The 27,084-nt window shown below is 37.8% G+C and overlaps 5 protein-coding genes and 1 long non-coding RNA gene across 7 annotated transcripts; 3 read left to right on the top strand and 3 right to left on the bottom strand.

The window, feature by feature from the left end:
• Positions 1-815: 815 nt before the first annotated feature.
• LOC112081446 lies at positions 816-4,336 on the top strand. Of its 2 annotated transcripts, none has more exons than XR_002896509.1 (7): positions 816-1,333; positions 1,551-1,646; positions 1,755-1,849; positions 1,951-2,017; positions 2,105-2,197; positions 2,325-2,466; positions 2,944-4,336. It is a non-coding gene; the product is annotated as an uncharacterized LOC112081446 (long non-coding RNA). The 2 variants fall into 2 exon arrangements; XR_002896508.1 differs by having other exon boundaries at positions 2,321-2,466.
• Positions 4,337-6,217: 1,881 nt separating this feature from the next.
• On the top strand, positions 6,218-9,756 carry LOC18009754 (protein SCARECROW). The gene is made up of 4 exons (XM_024160078.1): positions 6,218-8,122; positions 8,204-9,031; positions 9,150-9,334; positions 9,432-9,756. The coding sequence occupies exons 1-4, from the start codon at positions 6,787-6,789 to the stop codon at positions 9,618-9,620; spliced, it is 2,538 nt and encodes an 845-aa protein (XP_024015846.1). The 5' UTR covers positions 6,218-6,786; the 3' UTR covers positions 9,621-9,756.
• Positions 9,757-10,168: 412 nt separating this feature from the next.
• Positions 10,169-12,124, top strand: LOC18009804. The gene is made up of 3 exons (XM_006391812.2): positions 10,169-10,228; positions 10,318-10,580; positions 11,195-12,124. Exons 1-3 carry the CDS (start codon positions 10,219-10,221, stop codon positions 11,972-11,974), a joined length of 1,053 nt encoding a protein of 350 aa, XP_006391874.1. The 5' UTR covers positions 10,169-10,218; the 3' UTR covers positions 11,975-12,124.
• A 118-nt stretch (positions 12,125-12,242) lies between these two features.
• LOC18009792 (diphosphomevalonate decarboxylase MVD2, peroxisomal) lies at positions 12,243-15,051 on the bottom strand. Its single transcript, XM_006391811.2, has 9 exons — positions 14,752-15,051; positions 14,331-14,529; positions 14,114-14,177; positions 13,779-13,923; positions 13,304-13,390; positions 13,059-13,216; positions 12,908-12,956; positions 12,627-12,751; positions 12,243-12,522 (listed from the first exon to the last, which is right to left on the bottom strand). Exons 1-9 carry the CDS (start codon positions 14,959-14,961, stop codon positions 12,300-12,302), a joined length of 1,260 nt encoding a protein of 419 aa, XP_006391873.1. The 5' UTR covers positions 14,962-15,051; the 3' UTR covers positions 12,243-12,299.
• A 721-nt stretch (positions 15,052-15,772) lies between these two features.
• On the bottom strand, positions 15,773-18,050 carry LOC18009867 (protein trichome birefringence-like 36). The gene is made up of 5 exons (XM_006391810.2): positions 17,721-18,050; positions 16,925-17,096; positions 16,645-16,826; positions 16,326-16,475; positions 15,773-16,251 (listed from the first exon to the last, which is right to left on the bottom strand). The coding sequence occupies exons 1-5, from the start codon at positions 18,035-18,037 to the stop codon at positions 15,936-15,938; spliced, it is 1,137 nt and encodes a 378-aa protein (XP_006391872.1). The 5' UTR covers positions 18,038-18,050; the 3' UTR covers positions 15,773-15,935.
• Positions 18,051-18,520: 470 nt separating this feature from the next.
• Positions 18,521-20,976, bottom strand: LOC18009756 (probable sucrose-phosphatase 3a). The gene is made up of 8 exons (XM_006391809.2): positions 20,879-20,976; positions 20,465-20,770; positions 20,170-20,271; positions 19,876-20,070; positions 19,511-19,801; positions 19,141-19,327; positions 18,975-19,021; positions 18,521-18,888 (listed from the first exon to the last, which is right to left on the bottom strand). The coding sequence occupies exons 1-8, from the start codon at positions 20,936-20,938 to the stop codon at positions 18,799-18,801; spliced, it is 1,278 nt and encodes a 425-aa protein (XP_006391871.1). The 5' UTR covers positions 20,939-20,976; the 3' UTR covers positions 18,521-18,798.
• Positions 20,977-27,084: the final 6,108 nt, after the last annotated feature.

Genomic DNA, 27,084 nt, shown 5'->3' with positions numbered 1-27,084 from the left:
ATATTTATACTAACAAATATAGTATAGTAAGAGTATTACTATATATATTATATGTGAATGTGTTGAGTTTCTTGAATAGTATAGTATATTAGTATTATTTATATAGATTTATTTATGCTATACTATTTTTAAATAATGATACTATTCATCTAATTAAGAAATTGTTTGTTTTTAAAAATTCAAACTTTGGCGAATTCAGAAAAAAATCTGTGTTTTGTTTTTAGTATTGAAATATTTAACTACTTATTAATATAAAATTAATAACCTAAATAAAATCAATGGGGTGAAGCTATATATTTATAATAGAAAAGAAAAAGAAAAAAAAATTCACTCTCTCTTACCTATGCCCACGCGCAAGAGGGAGAAACTAGTCCAATTTTGGACCAAAAAACCTAACAAACTAATAAATTTATTACATGGTTATAGGAGCATATTTTTTGGCTAATATGGTTATACACCAAACTCTCCCTTAATTAAAACGTGCGTTTCGTCATATCTTTTTATTTTGTACTTTTCGTCGTATCAATAGGTATTGCATTTTCTTTCTAAGGTCTCGTATTTTTCTTCAATCTCGAATAAGCGACTAGTAACAATCTGATGTGGTCAAACCATATTCGTAAATCGCATCTCCATTGTATATGATATTGACATATTGGAGTCCATAATGACATTAATAGTGGAGTTGACCACTTTTACGTTACATAAAATTTCCCGTGACCAAAAAGAAAAGTTATATAGAAAAATGGTATGTGATTGAAGAAGTAGTGTCACAAAAAAAAAAGATTGAAGAAGTGGAAAAAAAAAATTTGAAAACAAAAAAAATTCATAGAAAGTTTAATACTACTGTATATAATTTGACAAAATATATCGAAAGTAATGCCAAAAAAATGAAAAATTCTCAACTGGTAGGGCACAAGGTCTTAAAGTCGTTATCCGCTCAATAAGCAGAGAGATTGGCTCCCACAATTTTTCTCATTTTCGTATGCATTCATTAATCTATACGTACAGTAGGATAAGTGTCAAACTCTACATATATAAACTTTTAGGACCATCATTCATTCCAACTCCAGTAGCTAATTATTTCACTGAATCTTCTTTACCAGCTTCTAAAATAAACTGAAAATATAGTGAGGTTTGGTTTTTCAACGAAAGTGGGAAAATGAGTATCAGTTTTAGGGATAAATCTTGGATTTTTCTGGCAATTTTGTGTTTTTCACTGTTGATTTGCTCAACCAAAGCATTGGTATCTTATGATCATAAAGCTTTAATCATCAATGGGCAGAGAAGGATCCTTCTCTCTGGTTCTATTCACTACCCAAGAAGCACTCCTGAGGTAATCTTTTGGATTCAATTAATTAAGCACATTAACCTCTCTCTAATCAATGAAAAATTTATTGGGTTCTGATTAAATTTACTGAATGATTGCTTTGATTTTTCTACATATATTGTTTTGTTGTTTTTCTGAGCTCTTTTTCTCATAGCCTAGGCTATTTCATTGCAAATTAATTATATTTGTTTATATAGAATTGTGGATGCTTTGTTATATGCAGATGTGGCCTGATCTTATAAAGAAGGCCAAAGAAGGTGGTTTAGATGTCATACAAACTTATGTTTTCTGGAATGGACATGAACCTACCCCTGGAGAAGTAATTTAAAGAATTCTACTGCAATTTTCTTACAATTGACTCATATATAAGTCATATAAATTCTTAATGCTCTATAATTTTGTTTCCCCATTTTTATTTTGGGGATAGGTATGATCTGGTTAAATTTATCAAGCTGGTGCACAAGCTGGTCTCTATGTTAGTTTAAGAACTGGTCCATATGTTTGTGCAGAGTGGAATTTCGGGTAAATATAATCAATTTTTGTGTTTATTCTATTAGTAAAAAGATTTTTTGTTTCTTATGAATATATATACATTTACTTATATATGTTTTCTGAATTGTTAGGGGGTTTCCTGTTTGGCTCAAATATGTCCCGGGTATAGTTTTCAGAATCGATAATGGACCTTTTAAGGTATAACATTCGACACCTAGTAAATTTCAGTTTCTGGTTCTTTCATTTGACAATTAAAAACCGTAATTTGATGTGATCACTGAAAAGTTCGCAATGCAAAAATTTACTAAGAAGACTGTGGATATGATGAAAGAAGAAAAGTTGTTTGAGACTCAAGGAGGACCCATTATTCTCTCACAGGTTCAATTGTGTTTTCTTTGTTGTTCAAACTGAATTTACCTTATCATATAGTACGATGCTTATATATATATATATATACACACACACTATAATAGAAATGTCAATGCTAAACAAAATGGGCAGATAGAGAATGAGTATGGACCAATGGAATGGGAGCTAGGATCAGCAGGAAAGGCGTACAAAAAGTGGACAGCTGCAATGGCATTGGCCGGTTGTCCACAGGTGTCCCATGGGTTATGTCCAAGCAAGAAGATGCTCCTTTCCCTATTGTATAATTTCTCCCTTCCTCTCTTTCTCTTATTTAATTTTGCATATATATTAAGTAGGAAAGTTAAATTTTGGTTTTGGTTAATCTTTTCGATTGGGGTTTAGATAGTATCGTAATCAATTTAATGCTAAGTTTAGTGTGGTTGAGTTTCAATTTTAGTCAACCTACTTCTTTATTGCAAACGAACTTGAAATTTGGATACATAAAAAAATAAGACGCCTCTCTCTCTAGAAACGAGTTTGTCCTAGAAAAGCCAACCTTGCCGCCGCCGTCTTGCTCCGATTTTGGAGAAGATCTCCTCCGCTGGAGACTCTTCATCTGAAATTGGAGGCTCCTCGTGGTCATCTTCTCATTTAGCTTGTTGCTGACATCTTAAGCTGTAGTTTCCTTTCGCTGTTTAGTGGCCGTCGTCGGAGAGATTTCACAGCTTCCTCCTCCTCCATCTGGCTGAACTCTCTTTCTCCGGTTGATTTCTCAGAAAGTTTCCATGGCTCTCTCGAGGACGGAGGTCTCAACCTTCTCTGCCTTTCATCCGGATCTGACCATTCTGTCAACATCTCGTTCTCCCCTCTGGTTTGTTCGACTTCTGTGGCGGCCAATCCCTCCACCGAAACCATCGGATCTACTAATGTGGTCATCGCTCTCTCGTTTCCTCTCCTGGCCTTTGCTTCCTCCTCCGCTGGTGAATCCCTGTGGTCTACTCTTATGGTTAGATCCCGGTTCTCCTTCCGGACATGGTGCAAGCTCTGGTGTTTGGCGTCCAATGGTCCTTCTAGATTTCAACTTGGTGTCCTTCGCGCCACACTTTACTGCTCTATGCACAAGAATCATCTTCTTGCTTCGCGTTTGGTCCAACTCCCGAGTTTCATGGCTAGAGCTAGCTGCAATGTGCTTCCAGTCTATCGCAACTCTTGGACTCTTGGTAACGGTGTTCTGTAGCAGCTTATTTTCTATTGTCCAATAGTTTGGTTTGGATCTCACTTCGATTTCTGATTCTCGAGGAAGGTTTCTATCGAATTTCGTGATTCATGTGTCAAGCCATTACCTCATTGATAGCTGCGGCGACACCATCTTCCGCGACACCAACTTCATCTTTGGACGCTTGTTTTCTGCAGTATGCAGACTGTTACTCCACAGGCGCGTAGTCTGGCTTCCTCTACGAACTTTTACCATCATCACCACCTCCCCTATCTTGGTTTTCCAGGTTCGCTTTTGCTCTTCACTCTCCATTTCCTCTTGTGTGAAATGGTATGAAAGGCTTGTTGAGTGGATAATACTGGATTGGTTGGGTATGGTGCTAGTTTATGATGACCCAACAGACTTAATTACCTTTGTTTCATCGGGTGTGCCTATGCGTTTTACTAGATTTCATATCGCCTTGGTGCGATCCTTTACTGCACTATCCATGATCTTTAATGTTTTCTATCCGAATCTTGGTAATGTGTTTTTGGTTCTTCTTTCTTCATGGCCATATAAAAGAAAACTCATGTTTTCCCTGGTGAAAATGGTGATGGAATACCCTGTTGCCTCCTTTATGGAGCAGTCTCTCTTCCCAATTGTCCCTCCTATCGGGAGTGGTTTGGATTTTCAAGCATCGTCGGTATTGCAAGGATCTTCCTCCCGGCTGATGGTCTTCTCTGCCTTTGTTGCAGTGTTTGTAGCCTTTCAGGTTACATTGGATGTAACTGTTCAAGAAGATTACAAGATCGTTGTTCGATTGATTGTTGTGTTTTGGTATGATTTATATCCATCTATCTCTCGTTTTATCAATCCTTTGTCTTGTTCGGCTTCTTTTGGCCGCTTTGTATCCACTCTTAGTGGAGTTGAACTCTGTTAAATTACTGAAAGTTTAGTTTGTCCAAAAAAAAAAATCAACCTACTTATTTGATTTGGAAACAAAATCCAAAAAAAATCAAAATTTCGATTGATCAGTTTGATTTTAAGTTGTTGGAAATAAGAAATTTAAGTTTGTGTTAGATACTTTATCCGGATTGAATCAAAATGTATATATATATGTATATTGTGTGATGTTAGAACTTTGTATGAACCGTTGTTGGGCTAATTCTTCGACCTGACCTATATACTGTAATGGGCTTTTTAGTTTTTCTAAATCAAATTGGGCACGAAACCCAACACCAACATCTACGCGGATGGATATGTCTCCCGTTAAAATCATATTGTGTAAAACAAAATATTAACTAGTGAAAAGAATTTGTTTTGTAAAATTAATTTGTATTATAGCAAAAAGTTAACCAGTGAAAATATTTTTTTTAATAAAATTAATATGTATTTTAAATATTAAATTTGCTAAAGATTTCTCAACAACCACTATTGAAAAAATATGCACGGCTGTGTAAAGAGCTACAGCCTACATGCCAATTAATCTGAAAGGGCAATAACGACTTTTGAGTATGAACTTAGAGAAAGACACTCAGCTTTTTACGCTGAGATCTTTCATATTGAGCCGTGTGTTTGTGTTTGTGTTTGTGTTGTGATGAAGTTAATAAAATAAAATTTAAGTGAAAAAGGGGAAAAAAATGATCGTAAAAAGCGTGGATGGTTTCTCTAGGGTTCACTGCCATTTCCCTTTTTTTTTTTTTTGGACAACACGGCCATTTCCCAAGCCATGCTATTATTATAAGGCCATGGGGGCTAGTGTTTGACGTACAAAAGTCTAAAAACTGTCAGTCAAACAGGTCCAAAACTTCGTAATTAAATTAATATATAATAATATAATAATAGTTTAAAAATGAAATTGTTAAAAAAGGGAAAAAAGGGAAAAGATGAGGATGCAGATGAAAGCAAAATGTCAAACACTAGTTTCAGATTTTATCGGGAACTGGAGTTTGACAGTTGGTGTAATGGACTCTACAAAACATGTGCATCTCTTTACTTGTTCGCCTTTGTATTTACTGTTTTAGCTTACTACGTCTTGTCCAATTCCTCTCACATGTAAATGCTGTGGTCCGTGGATATTTTAGAAATTGCTGCTTGGCTCCTTTTATTTTTACCTTTTTAATAAAACGAGACTTAACTTCCCTTCTTTTTTTTTTTTTTTTTTTTGAACTAAGACTTAACTTCCCTTCTATTTTCCCTTCTTTAGGCTAATTTTCACTACAAACTAGCAGCAAGTTTGCTATCCAAATACAATCTCAGTATGGGGACCAAATTAATATCACTTTTCTTTAACACCTTCAAAAACGTTTATAAATCTATATAAATGAGTTGTTACCTAATTTTGAACTACTTGGCAATGGCACTTCAGCTTCATCCTAAGAACATTTGTTCAACACTAAAACTGTCAACTTTAATCACTTTTTTTTTTTAATTCCTCCGAGAAATTGTAAAAAAGGGGTTATCACTTTACAATCTTGAAACCTTAAATATCCTTTCCGTTTTCTACATTCCGTTTAGCTCACAAATAGTAACATATTGAATGGTGAACAATCAACTACGGTAGAATCCGGTTTAGAACTAACCATTTTTTTTGTCTTGGCGTATATAATGATGATCTATGGCCTTGGAAAATTTGGTTTTGTGGTGTAGAATCTAATTATCGGTCCCATTGTCTGACCCAACGAAGGGGTCGAACACTAAAAATCAATCTAATAGTCATTTTTGTCGATTATTATAAAGAATAATATATACTGCAACGGTTCCACGAAAAATGAGCTAAACTCATAATTATACCAATGAAAATGTTATCTTCTTGTTGTTATTTTAAGACAGGGAGAGGTGGAGGAAGAAACAAGATGGATCGGCAAAAGGAAGATGTCAAACACGCAACGACGAACATCTCCGATCTCCCACCTAATCTCTTCCCATTTATATTATTTTTAAAACCAAATTAATTTAATAAAACCTCAGAGAAAGAGAGAGAGAGAGAAAGAGTTAATATGAATAGAGGTGGAAAGAGCCATTAAATGTACGAAGCGACATTCACAATAATTCGAAAGGAGGAAGACGAGTTAGATACGGCCAGGCTCAGTGTCCTCGTCCACCACAAAGCTCCCCCCTTTCTACGGGAATCATCCTTCTCCAACACACTCCCTTCCAAATACACTCCGATCCTTCATTTGTTAAATTTTGCTTTCATTTTTCCTCATTTATCATCATCGGAGATCGTGAAGAAAGAAGAATATCAAAGTTAAATTAAGAATCCCCATAGAGAGAGAGAGAGAGGCTACTTACCTGCAAAACACCCTTTTCTGTTTGGATTATCGATTTTGGATTTTCAAAGTTTGGTTCTTTTTTTTTTTTTGTTGCTGTTGTTATCCTCTATTTATAACCATGCAATCTCACGACGAACCCTCCAATCTCCATGGCGGAATCCGGCGAGTTCAACGGCGGTCAGCCTCATAGTCCCATTAGAACAACTTCTTCTGGCAGTAGCAGCAGCAACCGTACTGCTCCACCTCCTCCTCCTCCACCATCAGTTATGGTGAGAAAGCGATTAGCTTCCGAGATGTCTTCATCTTCTTCCTTAAACAACCCTGACTACAACAACCATCGTCCTCCTCCTCGCCGTGTCTCTCACCAACTTGACTCCAACTACACCATCACTTCTCCTCCACCACCACCACCTATAACGGCGGCGGCCGACTATACCACTCAGCCGACCCCACCGCTCTCTGTATGTGGCTTCTCCGGTCTTCCGGTGTTTCCTTCCGACCGCCGGACAGCGATGTCCGTACAGCCAATGGAACAAGACTCTTCGTCTTCTTCTTCTTCACCTACTGTGTGGGTCGACGCCATTATCAGAGACTTAATCCACTCCTCAACTTCAGTCTCTATCCCACAGCTTATCCAAAACGTCAGAGACATCATTTTCCCTTGTAACCCAAATCTCGGCGCTCTTCTCGAGTACAGACTCCGATCTCTCATGCTTCTTGACCCTTCTTCGTCCTCCGACCCTTCTCCTCCTCAACCTTTCGACTCCATCACTCAACCTCTATATCATCAGATCTCTAACAATCCTTCTCCTCCTGTAACGCAACAACAACAACAGCAACAACAACAACAGCAACAACAGCAACAACAGCCTAAGCCAACACCTCCTCCAATTCAGCAGCAAGAAAGGGAGAATTCTTCCACCGATGCACCGCCGCCTGAGACAGTGACCAGCACGGAGACCACCGTAGCAAACACGGCGGAGGCGTTAAGAGAGAGAAAAGAAGAGATTAAGAGACAGAAGCAAGACGAAGAAGGCTTGCATCTTCTCACGTTGCTGCTACAGTGTGCTGAAGCAGTCTCTGCGGACAATCTCGAAGAAGCAAACAAGCTTCTCCTCGAGATCTCTCAGCTCTCTACTCCATACGGAACATCTGCGCAGAGAGTCGCTGCGTATTTCTCGGAAGCAATGTCTGCGAGATTACTCAACTCTTGCCTCGGGATTTACGCGGCGTTGCCTTCACGGTGGATGCCACAAACGCACAGCTTGAAGATGGTCTCTGCGTTTCAAGTGTTTAATGGGATAAGCCCTTTGGTGAAATTCTCACACTTTACAGCTAATCAAGCGATACAAGAAGCTTTTGAGAAAGAAGATAGTGTGCACATCATCGATTTGGATATCATGCAGGGACTTCAATGGCCTGGTTTATTCCACATCCTAGCTTCTAGACCCGGAGGACCTCCTCACGTGCGTCTCACGGGACTTGGTACTTCCATGGAAGCTCTTCAAGCTACTGGGAAGCGTAGTTTTTAGGAAAGAAAAATAAACATAGCTTCTAAATTTGCAGGTCTATACTATGACAGCAGTAGTGGGCTTTGGTACTCGTATGACCCTCAAACGCAACAATATGTAGCTTGTCCTGATCAAAACAATCAGAGTAAATCAACTGAAACGCAACCAGAGATTGCCAAGACGGAGAAATCCAGTCAACAAAAAGTTATTATCTCTGCGGCTGCTACCCCCACTGTAGACAAGGCTATCTCCTTACCAGATGCGGTACAGGCGGCTGCAGCAGCAGCAATTGCTTCGGAGAAGAGAGAAAAAGAAAGAGTGAAGGAAATAAAACTTGCATCAAAGAGTAGCATACTGGCTAGCAAGAAAAAAATGAGTAATGTTTTAACAATGTGGAAGCAGCGGAGCCATGAACCACAAACACAACGTCCCTCACTTGGTGTTGACAATCCACCTACAGTTCTGTCTGAAGCAAGGTCGTCTTTCTCCGCTGTACCATCCAAGGGCAAGCTGAAATCTGACACAATGATTGCAAAGGAGAGAACTACCTCCAATCATGGAGTTGCCGCACTTGCAACAACTCCCACTACAGAAAGCTCGAGTAGCAGTACAGGAGGAAGACCTTTGATGGGGGTGATGAGAGGTTCTTTTGGAGGAACTTCTTCTTCAGCTAATGTACAAGTGCCTCCAGTTTTGCCTTCTGCTCCTTCCCCTTCGGTTCCGGTTTCGGTTTCTGGGAGTGGGAGAAGAAGGTTCTCTGAAACGCCGACTGCAGTGCCCACTCACAGTGAACAGCCTCTGACATCATACCGGGACCGTGCTGCAGAAAGAAGAAACTTATACGGTTCTTCAGCTCCCGGCGGCAATGATGTTATTGATTCAAGTAAGCGTCCTTGACTTCTCTCACTCTGGAGTAGATTTTTATACAGAAATAAAAACTGGTATTGAGGAGTTATATGATAATAACATAACTGGGAAAATGGTGCGTGTTTTGAATGAAGGTGAAGATATTATGGGGTTGAGAAAAGGTTCATCGGATCCAACACCTTTTCCTCCTGGTGTGGGTGGACGTGGGATTACCACGACCGAAGTCAGTAGTTTCGATGTAATTACAGAAGATAAAGCAATAGACGAAAGTAACGTGGGAAACAGAATGTTGAGAAACATGGGTTGGCACGAAGGATCGGTAAACTTTTATAAACCATTAATCTGGTTTTTATCCTTAAGGTTATATTGTTATGGCAGAGAAGAAGAGAGTGGTGATGGTTGGTTGGTAAGTGCAGGGTTTAGGGAGAGACGGGAGTGGAATGAAAGAACCGGTGCAAGCGCAAGGCGTTGATAGGAGAGCAGGACTTGGGAGTCACCAGAAGAAACTTGATGCTGAGTTTGAGGCTCAGCCTGGCGATACCTACAGAACTGTTCTCCATAAGAAAGCACTTGCGAGGTTTCGTGATATGTCTGACAATAATTGACTGTTGAGAGGTTTTGTGTGTGTAAAGTGGTGTTGGAATTTTAATGTGTTGGTTGTATTTTAACTCTGAAAATTGATTTTGATTTTGCTCTCTAGTAGTCACTATTGAATTGTTGAACACATGGCACTTTATACTTCTTGAGTTGATCCGTCCAATTGTCCACATACAACTGTAATCCCTCTGATGACACTTTGCAAAAGTTGTTCTACATAGGGGTTCCGACGATTAGAGAAAACGGGTGAAACTAATTAAACTTGCGTCTGTCATTGGCTCCTCCTAAAACAAAAGTAGTTAATACGTTTGTGGGAACGATTGCTCCAATAGTTGGGTTTTGCAGCTACCTCCTATTTCTGGATCAACTCCTCAAAAGAAAAATAGTCTTTCAGCGAATCCACCGTGATTTACGTTGTCATATATGCTCGATATGTGAGATGGAAGAATTGTAGGGTTTTCTTCTGTCGATTTAAGTTTTACCACCTCTCTCTCTATTTATACATATCCAAGATCAACACTTTTAAACCTATACATGCCAATTTATTTGATTATAAGTTGGTATTGCCTTTAAGAATTCGGCCAACTTCTGCCAAGGTTTTTCAGCATGAAGAAATGTGAGTTTTTGATTAGTTCAAATGAAGTAAATTTGCTAAGCGACGAAGAAAATGTGATAACTGATTGTTTTTATCGAGAATTTTGACAGGGTTAGTTGGAGGAGCCGTTGTAATAGTATTGATTGCATTAGGGGCATGGGCTATTGTTTCCTTTACACCTCCACCTTCTAAGAGATGTGGTACCCCCGGTGGGCCGCCTATTACCGCCCCGAGGGTCCGGCTCAGCGATGGACGCTATTTAGCCTACCAAGAACATGGAGTTAGTAGACAAAACGCCACATTCAAGATCATCTTTATCCATGCATTCGCCACCTTTAGGCGCGATGCTGTTATCGCCAACCGTGTTCGTCCTGTAATGATTCGATCTTTTCTCTCTTCTTTGTGTTCTTTTTTAACGCCTCGATTGTTTGCATTTGCATTTGCTTCTTTCGTTTAATGTGCATTGTTTTTTCAGATGAACCCACAACTCTATGACTCAGATTGTTAATCTGCATGCATGCGTTTGCTTTTTTACATTAGCTTTTTGTTTATATATGTACTATGATTTTTTTCTTCTAGATAAACCAACAACCACTATCGTCTTAAACAAAGCTTCTTTGCGTTTGAAGCTTACGTTTACACTTTGCTAAAAATATTTTCAAATGTAAAGTATCTTGTTTGAAATGTTTATATTTTATTTTTTACCCGGACGAGCTAGCTCAGCTGGTTTCACCTCAGGCAATTGTTTGAGAGGTCACCGGTTCGAGTCTCGGTCGGGGAGGATTGTCCAGGGCCCTTAAGAAGGTACAGACACAGGCTGGATCCGGGCCTAGGGGGTGGATTAAGGCCCAAGGCCCAAACCACCACCTGGTTAAGCAAAAAAAAAAAAAAAATGTTTATATTTTACATGTAAACGCTAATGCAAAAATATGCATTTGAATACAATTGAGCCCTACCTAGAGTAATTGCGTTGTTTGTTTTGGTCAGGGGTTTCTTGAGAAAAACGGCATCTACGTGGTATCATATGATCGACCTGGGTATGGAGAGAGCGATCCTGACTCGAGTCGCAATGAAAAGACTTTAGCTCATGACGTTGAACAACTCGCTGACCAATTACAACTTGGTTCCAAATTTTACGTGGTTGGATACTCAATGGGAGGCCAAGCCGTTTGGGGTGTTCTCAAATACATCCCTCACAGGCTCGCTGGAGCCACATTGCTTTGTCCTGTAACCAACTCATGGTGGCCTAGTTTCCCGGATAGTTTGACATGGGAACTATGGAACAAGCAATCTAGAACCGAAAGGTTTGCGATGCTCCTCACTCACAACACTCCATGGCTGCTCTATTGGTGGAACAATCAAAAGCTTTTCCAAACATCAGCTGTGATGCAATCAAGACCTACAATATTCTCTCCTCAAGATATGGCTTTACTGCCCAAACTTGCCGGAAGGGTCGCTTACAAGAACCAAACAACGCAACAAGGGACACACGAATCATTAGACCGCGACATGATTGTCGGATTTGGGAAATGGGGTTTTGACCCGATGAAGATCGAGAATCCATTCCCGAAAGGTGAAGGATCGGTTCACTTGTGGCAAGGTGATGATGATAGACTTGTCCCGGTACAACTACAAAGGATCATTGCTCAGAAGCTAACTTGGATCAAGTATCATGAGGTTCCAGGCGCTGGTCATTTGTTTCCAAATGCTGATGGGGTGGCAGAAACTGTCTTGAAGGAACTATTGCCTATTCCCCAAGCATCTTAAATTTAATTCATTCAATTTGACATTGTTTAGAATCAGGAAAAGAAAAAAATATTGTACAAAATATAGTATTATGTATGGATTTCTTCTGTATCATGTATGTATTTCTTTTCGTTCTTTGTAAATTTTTGGTATATGTTGCGGTGTAGTTAAAACAAATGTACTCTGGTAAAACAAAAACAATGAATTTATCTTTTTATTGGAAATACGAAAGCTAGTAGTAGATAACAACGGAGCTTGCAATTATTATTCTGCCACAAATATCTTTTTAAAACTCGCAGTTAAAGGATGCTGCTAATCACATAACATTAGATTGAAGCAGACATGCTCACTTGGGAAGGCCGGTTTTTTTATCAAGAAGAGCCTGAGTTTGGTCGGGAAGCACGACGGGACCTCTTCCAGGTCTAGTGCAGATAAAATAACTGACTTCTCCTTTTTGATCCTGAGATCCAATGTTGTCTTTAATTTCAGGTGGAGGTTGTAGATTCTCTACACTGTTTGCTCCATCTAGTCCTGCCTCCTTTAGAATCGAATTATCTCCCACTACGTAACTGGTAAACAAAGAAACCAAAATCATTCCAAACAGCCCTTTTTAGTCATGGGTTAAACTCATCGAAAGCCGCAGTAAAAGAATCACGAAGTTTCTATCTCTCACCTCTTCATATCAGTGTCAGACTTAGGAGGGAAATAGTATAGAAGTCCCTGGAGCAATTGAACTGCTACCTTTCTGTTGCCTGCAATCAGTACAGCATTTGGGCCAGCATCAAATGTGTAAGCAACCTGTTCAGATTTAAGTTATTCGAGTTATTTGTTGTTTATAGAGTAACACAGAGTAGTTTCTGCAGTGAGATTTGAGATAAATCTACGCCAGTACAAGTACTAGGAACTAACAAATGGTCAAAAGCTTGAGCAAGAAACAGCTTGGTAGGAGTTTACCTGAGGAGTACCTTCAGAACGGTTCCACTTTTCAACTAAGCTAATTATCCTGGGGAAGCAGTTAACGACAGCTTGATATTAAAAGGAGAAAAGGAGTTTGATATACCTAAATAAGAAGAAGAAGCATATAATTGTCAAAATAGAAATATACCTGTGGGAGGTGTCATTCATGTAAAATATGGGTGGAGATGTATCTAGACAAACAGCATGAAATTGATTACTGTCTGCGCAGCTCAATTGGGTAAAAGATGCAAAATCTCGGTTTTTAATAGCTTCCTCCATTTGCAGAATCCTTTTCGGCACAACATCCTACAGAGAAAGAAAAGAACAGAACATGAACTTTTAACAGTTAATACAGATTACAGACTTCCATCAAACATCAAGAAGAGAACATACTTTTGCTCTGTGCTGTAAAAGCAAACTCGTCTCAACACTTTCACGCATTCCAGAGGTGCTGCTGGTTTCCTTCTGCCTTGAACTCACCTGGGTGTAGCATAAGCTTAAACCAGTTACAAATACACATTAACACAGAAGCTCATACAGGCTATGTAAGAAATATGATAAGTAGGCACTGGACTATCACAAATTTTAGATCATATTATTTGAGCTTGTCTTAATCATGCCATAATGCAGAAGAGTGTGGCTGTATGAATCGATTATCTGCTAATGTTCATCAGTTTATATAAAGCAATTCAAAATCAAGTCCTGGTATATAGTCATTTATAGAGCTATTCATTCAAATCGTATGACGATTGAGATTGTAGCATACGGTAAAATTTGTAAACGGCGTGATCTGGGAGATGGGAGAATGGGAATAACTCTACGAACAAGTCTAAAGTCACACTTAATGAAAGATTGAAAAGATCCATACCACAGCAATGATGATAACAAGATCATCCCAATGCTTCTCATCTGTCAATTGAACTGCAACGCTGTCACTTCCATCGTCTTTGCTTCCCATTTTCCACTCGACAAATCCACCAAATAAACTACGGCAAGCACTTCCTGAACCTTGCCTACATGAGATTGAAAGTTAAACTGTGCATACCAGTATCACTTATAATCTAGAGGAATGCCACGTTTCAAGGTAACTCAACTAAAAACCAATATGGATCATTGTGGAAAATGATAGCATGTATATAATCAATGCATGAGGAACATAAGATGTAAGGAATGATAGTGCAAGGAAGTCGACTGCATACGTACCTGGCTATCGCAGAAAGTTGGCTTGGATCCTCATCTACATTCATCAACTTTGCAAGAGAAAAAACTGCAGGAAAAAAGCAGTTTGACATAAACTACGAGCCATGTTCATCTCATCAGTGGAAAGACGAAGAGCTAAAATCTGACAAAATTTCAATTTAGCATGAAGGTTTAAATCAACCCCACGAGGTTAACAGAGAGAAAAAAAACGGCAGAATACCTAGACAAGCGAATCCAGCTGCTGAAGATGCTAAGCCAGCAGCAGTAGGGAAGTTGTTATGAGAAGCAATATGAAGATGTAGTTTCTCCCAATCTTTCTTCCCTATCTTGACACCTTTCTCCTTGTCTTCAACATCACCAGCACGACTTCGAATCTCCCTCAAACAGTTTTGGTACCTACTCCCAGAAAGAGAGATCTCCTATACTAACATGAAACAAACAAACAAAATGACTCATTTAAATCATTAAAGACTCTGCCTTTAAACATTTAATTCCCAATCATCTAACTAATGAAGCAAAAATACTAACTTTATTTAACATCATGACTTATCCCATTAATGAACTAAAAACCCATCTTTAAGGTTTGATCACTGGATACGAAATCTCAGCAAAGAGACGAACATAGGAGATCGTGAAAGTACCTTGCCATTGAGCCACATTCGATCCCGATCGAAAGAAGGACTAACGGCGACAGTGGTGACGGTGCAGAGGTGATCAGGATCAAGAGTTACACTAATGCTGTCGTTGACGGGGAGAATCCGAACCTCATCTCTCTTTCCCCAATACTTAATCACCGCGATGTTCGTCGGCGTTTGCGCCGTCACCATGTACACCCAATTCTCCGCCGCCATATGAAACTTCCGAAGGTTACTCCAAAGGCCTATAGAGGAGGTGATGATCTTCGTTGCCCCCAGAGAGAGATCTGGAGGAGCTTTCAAGTGATTAAATCGAAAGTAAATTAAAAGAGACGGAGAAACAAAAGTGACTCATAACGGAATTCGGACAAAATATCATATATATTATTTTATTCAAATATTATATTGGGGGTCATTACTTTACTCTCGTATCAAATAGTATATAGTTTTCGCCCAAAAATATGAAACTGGTATATACTATATAGTTTTATTATGGTGACAACACCAAAACATAACCTACAAAGTTTGAGGAATATAAAAGGAGTTAGGTAGCAGTGGCCACAGATAAAGGGTATTTTGAGAATCAGAAGAAAAAAATTGTTTTCTTTTTTTTAAACAATTAGAATCTTTGGATACATCTTTAACAAAGAAAAAAAGATTTTGGATACATAAATATTTTCTCATGTAACTGAAGATGTAAAAAACGTTTAAACAAACCCAGGCCTAGTCTTTTTGCTTATACATTATTTACTTTGTAGCGTTTGTTTGGGAATCTTGGTGTCCTTTTTAAGACAAATTAAACGAACTGAATCATCCAAAGTAAAAAAAGTCTCTCTACAAAACATTATGCTAAACGGAACTTAATGCATAAAGTGACAAACAAATGGATACAGAGAATATTGTTTTCCCATTAACCATATGCTGGTTTTCACATTCAGTAAACATAGTAATAATGATGCATATATACAATCCGAAAAGCTGAAGCGAAATGCAAAGAGAATACTATTTTCATGATCTATTGATGCTATATGCTTAAAGGCCTTGAGCTGTCTTGTCTTTGATTATTGGGTTGTTAGTTTCGGGGAAAAGGTATACATATAGTAAACCACTGACTTCACTTTCCAAAACAGACTCATAACTCATACAAGTAACACCCGAAAGCCCAGGACTAAGTAAAACAGACACGTAACTCATGCAACTTTGGTTAAGATTATTGAAGAAAGCATCTCATTCCAAATATCCGGGACACCAGGCAAGCACCAGTGACTACAGTCTGATAAAGATCCAGCGATATGATGGTGCTTCTCTTCCTCTCGCATTGCTCTCTTGAACACAGAAGGATGCCCATCTCTCCTATAAGCCGACATTGTTGTGATATCATGCAAATACACTCGATATTTCATTCTCGTAAGGACTTTTTTTAACACTCTTGATTGTTGAGGAACGTGTGATTCGCTAGGAGAAGGCAACGGATGTCTCTGGTTGTAGCACTTTTGACCACTCTCTCTGCCAACGAAAATATGACATGATCACCTTTGCTTTCATGTAATTGATGTTATGATATTAGGAAAAGTATAGACCTCGGTGAGCTTGTGCGGAAAATGACTTTGGTTTTGGATGGATCAAGATTAATCTCTACCCATTTAGACCATGTTGTAAGTCCTCTCTCATAAGCAACCATTGGATCCATAGCTTTGAAAAGCTTGTTCCCATCTTTGTAATAGTCCCACCTAAAGCATCAATAACTTGTGTTATCGTTCACATCTGACATAAGACACACCTAAAGTAATAGATAAGAAACATGGATTAATCTAGTCATTGTTAGAGCTTAAACAGTTCTATACTAATCATTTGCTTCTAATTAAACCAAAGCTGATAAAGGTTTTGTTGATGGCTTACGAACTCCGTTTCTGAGAGTGAGTCCACCAGTGAGCAGAATCAAATACAAGAACATCGACACCTCGCCAGTATCTAGCGTTGCCTTCGATTAAGTCCAAATGTAACAATCTTTTACGGTCATTTCCTTTCTTGAGTTCCACAAGCAGAGGAGCCCAACAGAACTCAATTGATGTCTCAAAATCCTGCAAGTAACCAAACTTATTATAGTTGCTTTTTACTGACCAATTATGAGTATGTGATCCAAAAGGAGATCTATGTTAAAAAGAGTCATGATTGTTACCAGAGAATGGAAAGACATTGTAGGACCATTGTAAGTGACCTTCTTACGATGCGTGGGAAGCACAGACTGTACTAAGCAGACAAGAGATTCCCACTGGTTTCTCATAATTGAATCTCCGACCAACATTATTCTTTTTTGCCTCATTTTCCCCAGAAATTTCAATGCGTCAAACCTAAACCCCAATCAATTAAAAAGAGCTTATGTTGGTAGGAATAAAACTTGCAAATTGTGGATTTAAAACGCTGTTTAAAATTTTAAAATCACTAGATCATAGTATCTTATTTTTCAGATAAATATGAACATAGAAAGTACATTAATCAAAATAAATAATTTGTGATTTAAGATAATTTATTTTATATTATCCAATATTTCTTCAGCTAATCTTCCAAATTTTAAACTCATGCAAAAATATTTTCAATTAGTTGCGTTTTAAAATACAAAAACCAAAATTGGCTGCGTATCTAAAGTGAAAGTCATGAAACAAATTCCACACGCTCCTATAGTCCTATAGAAAAGAAACTGAAAATTAACTAGTTCCATAACAAAATATTCCACTAGTCTACTACATTGCAGAGGAATGAATGGAAATGAAAACATTTATCTAACTTGTATCTTTATCCGATTCATCTTTAATACCACTTTTTCAACTCGTCTTTCATACCACTAAGTCCGCATGCAATTACCATTTGGCTCGCCATAATATTCTAACCGAATTCTCTTATGGAACGAAATTTAACAAGAAAAACTTGTTAAAAAGAAGTAAGAATAGATAGATATTAGAAGAGTGGATGTGTGCCTTGAAAGTGAACAAGACTTAGGGATCCATCTCCATTTTTGGTAGTAAGAGTCGGGCCTTCCATTTCTCTGGCAACTTAGCGCAGAGCTCAGGTATGGACAGTTTGAGTCATAGAGCGGATACGTTTCGTCGTAGCTCCATTTCCCCACCGAGTAGTCGCACTTCTCCTCTCTTTTTGCACGCCTTGTCTGCAAGGCGTTGAGTGGATCGTCGTCGTCGTCACCGACTAGCCATAGCTCATCAAGCTGCGACGATGCTTTTTTGCTAAGGATGAGACACAGAGAAAAGAAGATGACTCGAGTGTTTAAGGTAGCCATTTGGAGGAAACTGACTGAGCACTGAGCAGTGTGAGTGAGCTTGGAGAAAGAAATAGTAATATAAAGAAAATAAGCCAAAAAGTGGATAAAGTGAAAAAGGGCGTTAATTACGGAAAGTGGTGGGTAATTAGTAATTAGACTTATGCATTAAATCATGTTCCGTAACTTGCGTCTCCTCTTAGCTCCATCATATCCTTTTTCTTTATCCTTAGATTACAGTATCCGAGGCGGGATTCGCGAGTAATCGTAGAATTGAACAAAACTTTGGTAATTTGTTATGGTTAAAAAAACAGTTTTTTCTTTTTCTTTCAAGATCCGAATTAAATTTGAATCAAACCGATGAAAAATATTTGAAAAAACCGAACCAGTACCCTAGACCGAACCAAAGCGAAATATAGTACATAACAATCCCTGTAAACCAAAAAAGAATCAAACACGATTTCTTTCTTAATCAGTGTCGAAGACAACAATCAACAAGTACATAACGAATGAACAAAGGAAAAAACCAAGAGTTACCCAAAACATGAACAAAAGAAATGTAGGGTTTTATTGTAGAGACCCAAAACTCTCCCTGCCCCAAAAGGTCCTAAATTATGATCCAAGACAGATCAATTCAGGCACAATATTCCTTGTTTATACTTTTCAAATTCTGTAAAAGAGTATTAACGAAACCAACACATAACACAAAACAAACACTATGCTCTTTTTTGGTTAGCTCCTGTCCCAAACAGGTATCATCATCTTAATATGTCAGTCCAGTTTCAGAAAATCCATTTGTCTTGATCATCTGAACAGGAATCAGCTAACCATGATTGGTGGATGTGCATCCACGTCAGCTTTTGCTTTTCCTCCTTTCATTTCAAACCCCATTTTCAGATTTTCAATATTGTTTAATCAATCAAGTCGTTAAAAAAACTTAAAAAGTACATAGGTTTACCTGGCAACTTAGTAAGACTCTTGTCGAACAAGACCCTACTTTTCCCTCTGAATACAACACAAAACAAATAAGACTAAAACATTAAGATAACTGTTTTGCAATTTACTTGCCTGAAAGGATTGATCTTATATACTAAAAGAGATAAGTAAAAGACTAGATTTCTTACCAGATAACTCATGCTTGTCAAATTTTACAATCCATGTCTCAGAGCTGATAAGAGAAGACGAAACTCTATCCAACCAAATGCGAAACTGCTTCTCCTTCCCGTCCCCATGTAAATTTTCCAAATCGTCTATCCATTCATGTATCGGTTTCTCCACTCCAGACGGATGAACAAAAATACCAAGTGGACTCTGAAACATTGCAAAAGCAAAACAATTAAGCCAATTAATCCGTATACACGATACAGTGAATCAAGATCATCTTCAAAATTATTGATCTGGGCACTTGAAACATTACTCAGATGCTCCCTCATCTTCAATAATTCTCAAGAAAGAAGTATTTTCTAGGCAGTCAAACGAAGAAAACACACTTACAGAGAGCGATTTCAAGTTCTGCAAATACTTGTCAGACTTCTCCACCTCTGCACAGCGCCATTTCTCGTAAAGCAAATAAAACTGAACCACCTCATGAGCAGGATCCAAAATTTCCACGTGGAAATTTTCAGTATCCAAAACATCTCTCGGAGAGGCGCTTGGTCCCAGATTAAACCTTTGTAAGGCCTCGATCATGCCAGCTCCACATCTCTCGGACGCAAGAATTATTTTTGGGTTGTCCTTTGCATTTTCTTCGTGCCATTGCAATAGTTCGTTGTGCGAATTGCTAACCTTAAACAGTAAAACAGCATCACAACTACCAGAGTGCAATCAAGAATGATAAAAATAAACAGTAGGAAACTAACCATTACACCATATGCTTGAGGAATGTTGAAAAGCTCAGCATCGTTTCCAGAGTCACCACAAGCAAGTATGTTACAAGGCTGCTTCCCTTCAATCTCCAACTTTTCAAGTAGATAAGTCAGAGCTCCTCCTTTGCCAGATGCTCTTGGTAAAACATCAAAAGCAAAGTCGTTGCTATAAACCAGCTTCACATCCACCTATACGGGTATTTAACAGTCATCAGCACCAAAAGGTACAATACATGATAAGAATAGCCATCAAATGTCACGTGAGTGGTACACAAAAAATAGTCTCACCCCACGCTCCAATAATCTCCCTGGAAGAACCTTCATTATTTCCAAAGCATGTACTCTTTCAACATTAAAACTCACTTTGTGCTCCTCTTGGCTCTTCTCTGCCTATAACAGTAAAAAAATAACATTTTATTCAAATCAGACAAGTGTCCAAACAGTAAAACAAAACCACAATCAGCTTTATTTATGCCAACAAAACCAAACCCATTGTAATAATCAAATGAAACAGAAAGTCAAAGTCAACGCAGGAAAGAGCCAAAATATCAAATCCTCTCTCAAACAAATAAATAATAAAAACCTGCGGCTCAAGTTGAGGGAACTTAGAAGATTCCTCAACGACAATGTCTCTGTTCCACATTTCATCCAAACGAGCCTCCCAAACATGATCAGAGACCATCGATTCGCCGCCGCCGTAAGCAATCTCGGAGCCGACAGAAGTAATGGCGATGTCCGGAGTCAACAACGGCTTCTTCTTCCTAAGACTCAAGTAAGAACGCATGGACCTTCCGGTGGAGTAAACAAGCAATGAATCATGGCGGTAGTGAGCTTCCCATAGCGCGTTGAATCTAAGGAGGTCGGTGTTTTCAGGATCATCGTGATCAACCTACGGATTTAGGGAGAGAATATGAATGATATGTTTTTTTTCCGTGAAAGAGGTAAAAAAAAAAAAGAGTATTGAAATCAGAAGTGTGTGAGAGGAAATAGGAAGTACCAATGTGCAATCAAGATCAGTAACTAGTATAAGACGTGGTGGACCATCAAGTCTATCCATCGTTTTCCAAAACCCCAAAAGATGATCTGATTTTTCTCTTTTGCTTCTTAATTTCTCCCCTTTTCTAACTTTTTGTTAATCTCTCTGTTGGATTTCGACTTTGTGTAAGAAGACTTTATTTATATACAGGCTAACTCGTTTTATTAAGAACAAATTATGGTCGTCGCCTGTTGGGTCTTTTTTTTTTTTTTTTTTTTGTCTAAAAATTATGGTCGTGGCCTGTTGGGTTTAGGCTGTGATTTTAGGTTTTAAACTATACAGATTTTGGTTATGGAGATTTTTGTTTGTATGTATCATTTTTAAATATATGTCCAAAATATTGATGAATTTGGAATTTTTTTGTTACTCCAAATTATTGTAACTAGGTGATTCTCCGGTGCTCATGCACGGATATAAATATTTACAAAATAACTAAATTAAAATTATTGGTTAATGTTAGCTTTTATTTATTTATAAGTCTCTATTTGTTTTGTTAACTATATGTATGTAAATAGAAGATTGTTTTAACTAATTTTTATGATGTTATATATCTTATTAAACATGTTTTTAGTATAAGAATTTAGATATGTAACGTTATTCATTTTTAGATTTATTATGTGGCATATATTCCTTCAAATTGAAATACAATTAGTTTTTGGTTCTATTTAGGCTAAAGTTCGGTCGGTTTTAGTCTTAGATTTGTAAAGATAAGTATAGATCGGTTTAAAATTACATAAATGAACCACTAGTAATATTTTGAAAACTCATGAATGTATATGGATATTTACAAAAATAAAGATATCATAATTGGTTAATATTCACTATTATTTGTTTATATTTTCAAACATTTATGTAATTTATATGTATGAAAAGGAAATGAAATATTATTTTAAATTTATGTTATTATTTAAATTAGACATGTGATTTCATCCATAAAATTTGATTAGTCCGGTTCTTCTTTATTATTTATTTAAATAGATTTATAAATTTATTTTCGTAAAATACTATATAATATTATATATGTTTTTGGAAAAAAAGTTAAAAAACAAATACTAAAATGTTGATTGGCTCTTTGCATAAACGAACAAAACTGATAATTTGTTTAAATTTTAATGTTTTTATATATAAAATTTATTTGGAATAACTTTAATGTTTTTAACGTTTCTTATGTAATATTTTTATTTTTTTATTTTAGATTTTTAAAATGTTTTAATTGTTTCCAAATACCTCCGGTTTAGTAGTTATCATCTCAGTCTTGATTTATTTAAAATCTTGATCATTTAAACGTTTTAATTTGGAATCACAATATTTAAAATTATTTTTAAGTTAAATCATTTTTTAATATGAATTAAAAGAGACTTTCCTTTTTTTTTGAATTAACGTTTTTATATCTAATAAAAATATTTTTATATTTCAAAGTTATTTCATTTTTAATATGATTTTAAAATGAATTTCATTTTTTATAATTTTCGTTTTTGTATATATACAAAAAATTATTTTATATTTTAAATTTATTTATTAATGCGATTTTTAAAAAAAATCATTAAACAAAAAAAATTAAATTAAAAATATTTTAAAATGGCAATTGTCTTAAAGTTATTTCCTTTTTAATATGATTTAAAAAAGGCTTTCCTTTTTTAGAATTAATTTTTTATATCTAATAAAAATATTTCTATATTTCAAAGTTATTTCCTTTTTCATATATTTTTTCAAAAACTTTTCCTTTTTGTAATTTTCGTTTTCTACATCTATACCAAAATTATTTTATGTTTGAAAAATTATTTCCTTTTATTAATATGTTTGAAAATCATTAAACAAAAATATATTAAAATGTTTCAGTAATGGTAAACAAATATAACAATTGGAATTCATTAAGGGTATCTCTGTATTCAACCTCGTGAGAATTAACGTGAGCGCGACACGTAGGAAACTGACTTTCCTTTTTAGTATGATTTAAAAAAAGACTTTCCTTTTTTCGAATTAATGTTTTTATATCTAATAAAAATATATCTATATTCAAAAGTTATTTCCTTTTTAATATGATTTTTTCAAAAACTTTTCTTTTTTTTGTAATTTTTCGTTTTTTATATCTATACAAAAAATTATTTTCTGTTTTAAAATTATTTCCTTTTATTAATATGTTTAAAAATCATTAAACAAAAATTATATTAAAATATTTCAAAAATGGCAAACAAATATAATAATTGGAATTCATTAAGGGTATCTCTGTAATCAACCTCGTGAGAATTAACGTGAGCGCGACACGTAGGAAAATGACTTCTCAAATAATATTATAGAGATACATATTATAATCAAGGGTGAATTTGCTAGAAATTCGTCATTTTTGTCAAAATTTGGTCCATAGGAAAAACAGTGAAGCGAGGGAGAATTCGGATTTCGAAATGGTGGTGTATGACCGAAAAACCCTTAGCGACAATCTCTGTAATTTAGGCAGTAATTAAAAAATTATTTAATTAAGATATTGTACAGATATTATCTACAAACTTAGACGTCTATAGCGGTTCATAGGTCTGCGAATAGGTTCCTGGTGTCCACAGAAAATCTTCTCTCTCGAAGCTACGCATTTAATGCCAAATCTAAGAGATTTCGTATGTTTATGTGGCATGTCATGGGATGTATGTATGTATGTGTATGTTATTAGGGTTTTTTACCCTCTATATAAATAGGTATCGTCCCCAATTTCCCTTTTATCAGCCACCTCCGAAAAAGAACACACAGATATCCTCAAGTTAAAGTTGTCTTCTAGTTGAATAAGTCAAGAAAGATACTACCGTTTCTTCCGTTAAAGGTAAGCCGACAATAAACTCAGATGTCTTCAATATATTCCTTTTGTAACCTAGTAAATACCACTCCGGAGCAATAAAGTCTGAAATCTGTCGTTTTACAACATTAAATACTTCCATAAATGTTGATTTCGCTGTAAAGTTACCGAGAAATTATATATTGATGAGTAGATGTAATATTTTTTTTTGGTTTATTTGCTAGATGGTTGGAAGTTTGGTTATGCTTGTCCGTGGGTCGTGGGAAAGATCGGAAGTCGGTGCTTGGAGTTTTAAGGTCGACAGCGAAGGTGAAAGCTTCTGCATGATGGTCTCGGAGAACGCGAGCTTCGACGGGCTTATGAACAGTATTAGGGTGCGATGCAATGTTGACGCCGCCACAGAGGTTGCTTTGAGCTACCAATTCCCTGACTGGATGTTGGTACCCACCGGACCTCCAACTCCGCCGATAGATGTGCTGAACAACGCAGACGTGGGGGTTTTCATGGCTGTGCGCATGGAGGTTCCCGAACTACCGATGTGTGTGACCGTAGGAAATGATGCCGTTAACCGTTACAAGTTTCAGAAACGTGCTACGTACGACGTTGGAGGAACATCTAATCCGGTATCTGTGCAACCGTTACCAATCCAGTTTGGGAGTTTCGACTACCGTGGTAAGATTCACTGGTAAATGCTAATAAAGATTTTTTCATAGTGTATAACAAAATAGGTAACTTAAAATTGTGTATGTAGGGTTCTTTTCACGAGATGTGATTCGGTGCAGCCAGAGTGTGTTGGAAGAGGTATGCACGTCAGATGAGCTAGAACTCTTACTAAAGAAGTCGACGGAACTGGAAGCACAGCTCATGGCTGCCCATCAGCAATCCACAACGAACCAAGTTGTCCAGCTGAGTGACAACCAGTCTTCGGCGGGATCCAGCAACAATCCCGGCAATGGAGATGGACAACACGAAGAAATCGTAAGGCTTACTGATGAAGAGGACACCAACATGGGTCCAGCGAGTTTTGACAATGCACTGGCCAATCTAGCCTTAATGACCCCAGTGAAAGGTACGGTTAAGAGAATAGGCTAGGAAATTTAGTTAAAGCTATAACATTTACCGGTGACTCATGCAATGCAGTTGTTGGAAGAGGAGAAGTTGGTGCCGTGACGCCACACACTCTGACGTTTAGTGAAGATAAAGGGAAAAGGAAGGCAAAAGAGAACACCTCAGAGAGTGGGTCTCATCTGGCTTTGACGTTAGCCTGTCCATCAGGATCGGAGAACAATGACCCCATAGCTGAAGACACCGACGAGGAAGATATGATAGGCGATGTTTTTGTCGGTAAGAAATTTGATAACGGGTATTTATAATAATAACGTCGTAATCGAATGTTGAATATGTAAATCGCATGGTAACATTTGGTGTTAACAAGCAGGGGACGGATTAAGCAGGAACGACGAGGTGTATGTGGGTATGATGTTTAAAAACAGGGAAGCTTTCAAGCTCCACATGGCTATGTACGCATTGCACCACAAGTTTCGGTTCACCCACAAGAAGTCTACACCAACTGTTATGGTGTTGGAGTGTGTTGGCAAAAGCTGTACATGGAGGGTTTATGCGGTGAAGATGAGTGGGTCGGAGTGGTACCAAGTGAGGAGGGTGAAACCTGATCATTTATGCACGGTTGACGAGAGAGGGAATTTCCAAAGACATGCCACATCAACGGTAATAGGAGACATGATGCGAGCACGGTACGCAGGACGCGGGGCGGGACCAAAACCAAATGAGGTGCGGGAGATGATGAGAGCTGACCACGATGTACCTATCTCATACTGGAAGGCAAGATATCTTGAATTGTCTATTTAAGTTATTAGATGGTATTAATGTAGATAGACATTGATTATTTAAATTTAGGCTTGGCGATCCCGACAGGTGGCAATGGATTATGCGAAGGGGAGTAACGGCGGGTCGTACAAGTTGTTACCGTCTTATCTCCAACAACTGGTGATAACAAATCCTGGAACGATTGTTAATCTAGAGACCGACATTCAAGAAGGCCAGGGGCAGCGTTTCAAATACCTTTTCGTCGCATTTGGCGCATGTGTGCAAGGATGGAAGTATATGCAAAAGGTGGTTGTAGTGGACGGGACGCATCTGAAGGGTAATTATGCAGGCTGTATGCTAACTGCGAGCGCGCAGGATGGAAATTTTCATATCTTTCCAGTGGCATTCGCCATTGTGGATGGGGAAAATGACAAATCCTGGACCTGGTTTTTTCAAAATCTGCTGAATGTAATTCCCGACGCAAACGACGTGGTCTTTGTCTCCGACCGGCACAACTCAATATACGCTGCCTTAAGCAAGGTATGAACTACAATCGATGATTATGGGGAAATTTTAGGTTGTGTGTAACTTGTTAAGTTAGACCTCTATAGTAATAAATATTGTTTACCTATAGGTGTACCCGCAAGCTAAACATGGGATCTGCGTTGTTCACTTGCAAAGGAACGTCCAAGCCATCTTCAAAAAACGGCAACTAGCATACCTGATATCCAAGGCAGCCAGAGCATATCACATCTCGGATTTTAACACACACTTTAACCAGATAGTGGAAATCGATCGTTCTTGTGCAGAATACCTCGCCGCCATAGGATTTGAGCAATGGACCCGTGCACATTTTAGTGGAGTGAGGTACAACGTCATGACCAGCAACATAGCTGAGTCATTAAACGCTATAATGGCTGAAGCTCGAGGCTTTCCAATTCTGGCTCTATTGGAACACATTCGCACCACCCTGATGGGTTGGTTTAATGAACGGCGGGAGAAGGCTACAAACGACTCTGGTGTCCTAACGAAAAGAGTTCAGGCAATCGTGGCTTCTAACTTCGAGAAAGGGACCGGGTATGTGTTAAAGCGCATCAACGATAGTGAGTTCGAAGTGATAGACAAAGCAGGGTTCACTTTCCGTGTGGATCTATGCAAGAAGAGTTGCAGTTGCTGCGAGTTTCAACTCTTATCTATCCCTTGTTCGCATGCGGTAACAGCTGCCGTAAGGTCAAATGCTAATGTTGAACAGCTGGTCGGGGAGGAATTAACGACTAAGTTTTGGCGAATGGCTTACGCGGTGAGTATTTACCCAGTGCCAGATTATCAATCGCCCAGCGAAGAAGGTGACCTCATTTCAAAACTTTGCCCTACTGCCACCCGCCACCAGGCGCCCTCCTGGACGCCCACGTAAGCAGCGTATATACTCACGTGGTGAATTCAGGGTAAGTTTATCATTTAACAAGGATTTTATAAGTGTGGACGGGAGATAAGCGTTAGCATTAAAAGTAAGTTTATAACGAATGTATTTATCCCTTAAGTTTGCAGGGGCGATTTG

Source organism: Eutrema salsugineum, unplaced genomic scaffold (genome assembly GCF_000478725.1).
Source record: "Eutrema salsugineum unplaced genomic scaffold, Eutsalg1_0 scaffold_8, whole genome shotgun sequence".
Lineage (NCBI taxonomy): Eukaryota > Viridiplantae > Streptophyta > Magnoliopsida > Brassicales > Brassicaceae > Eutrema > Eutrema salsugineum.
Note: the sequence above shows the minus strand (reverse complement) of the source record. Positions and strands in the feature narration are given on the sequence as shown.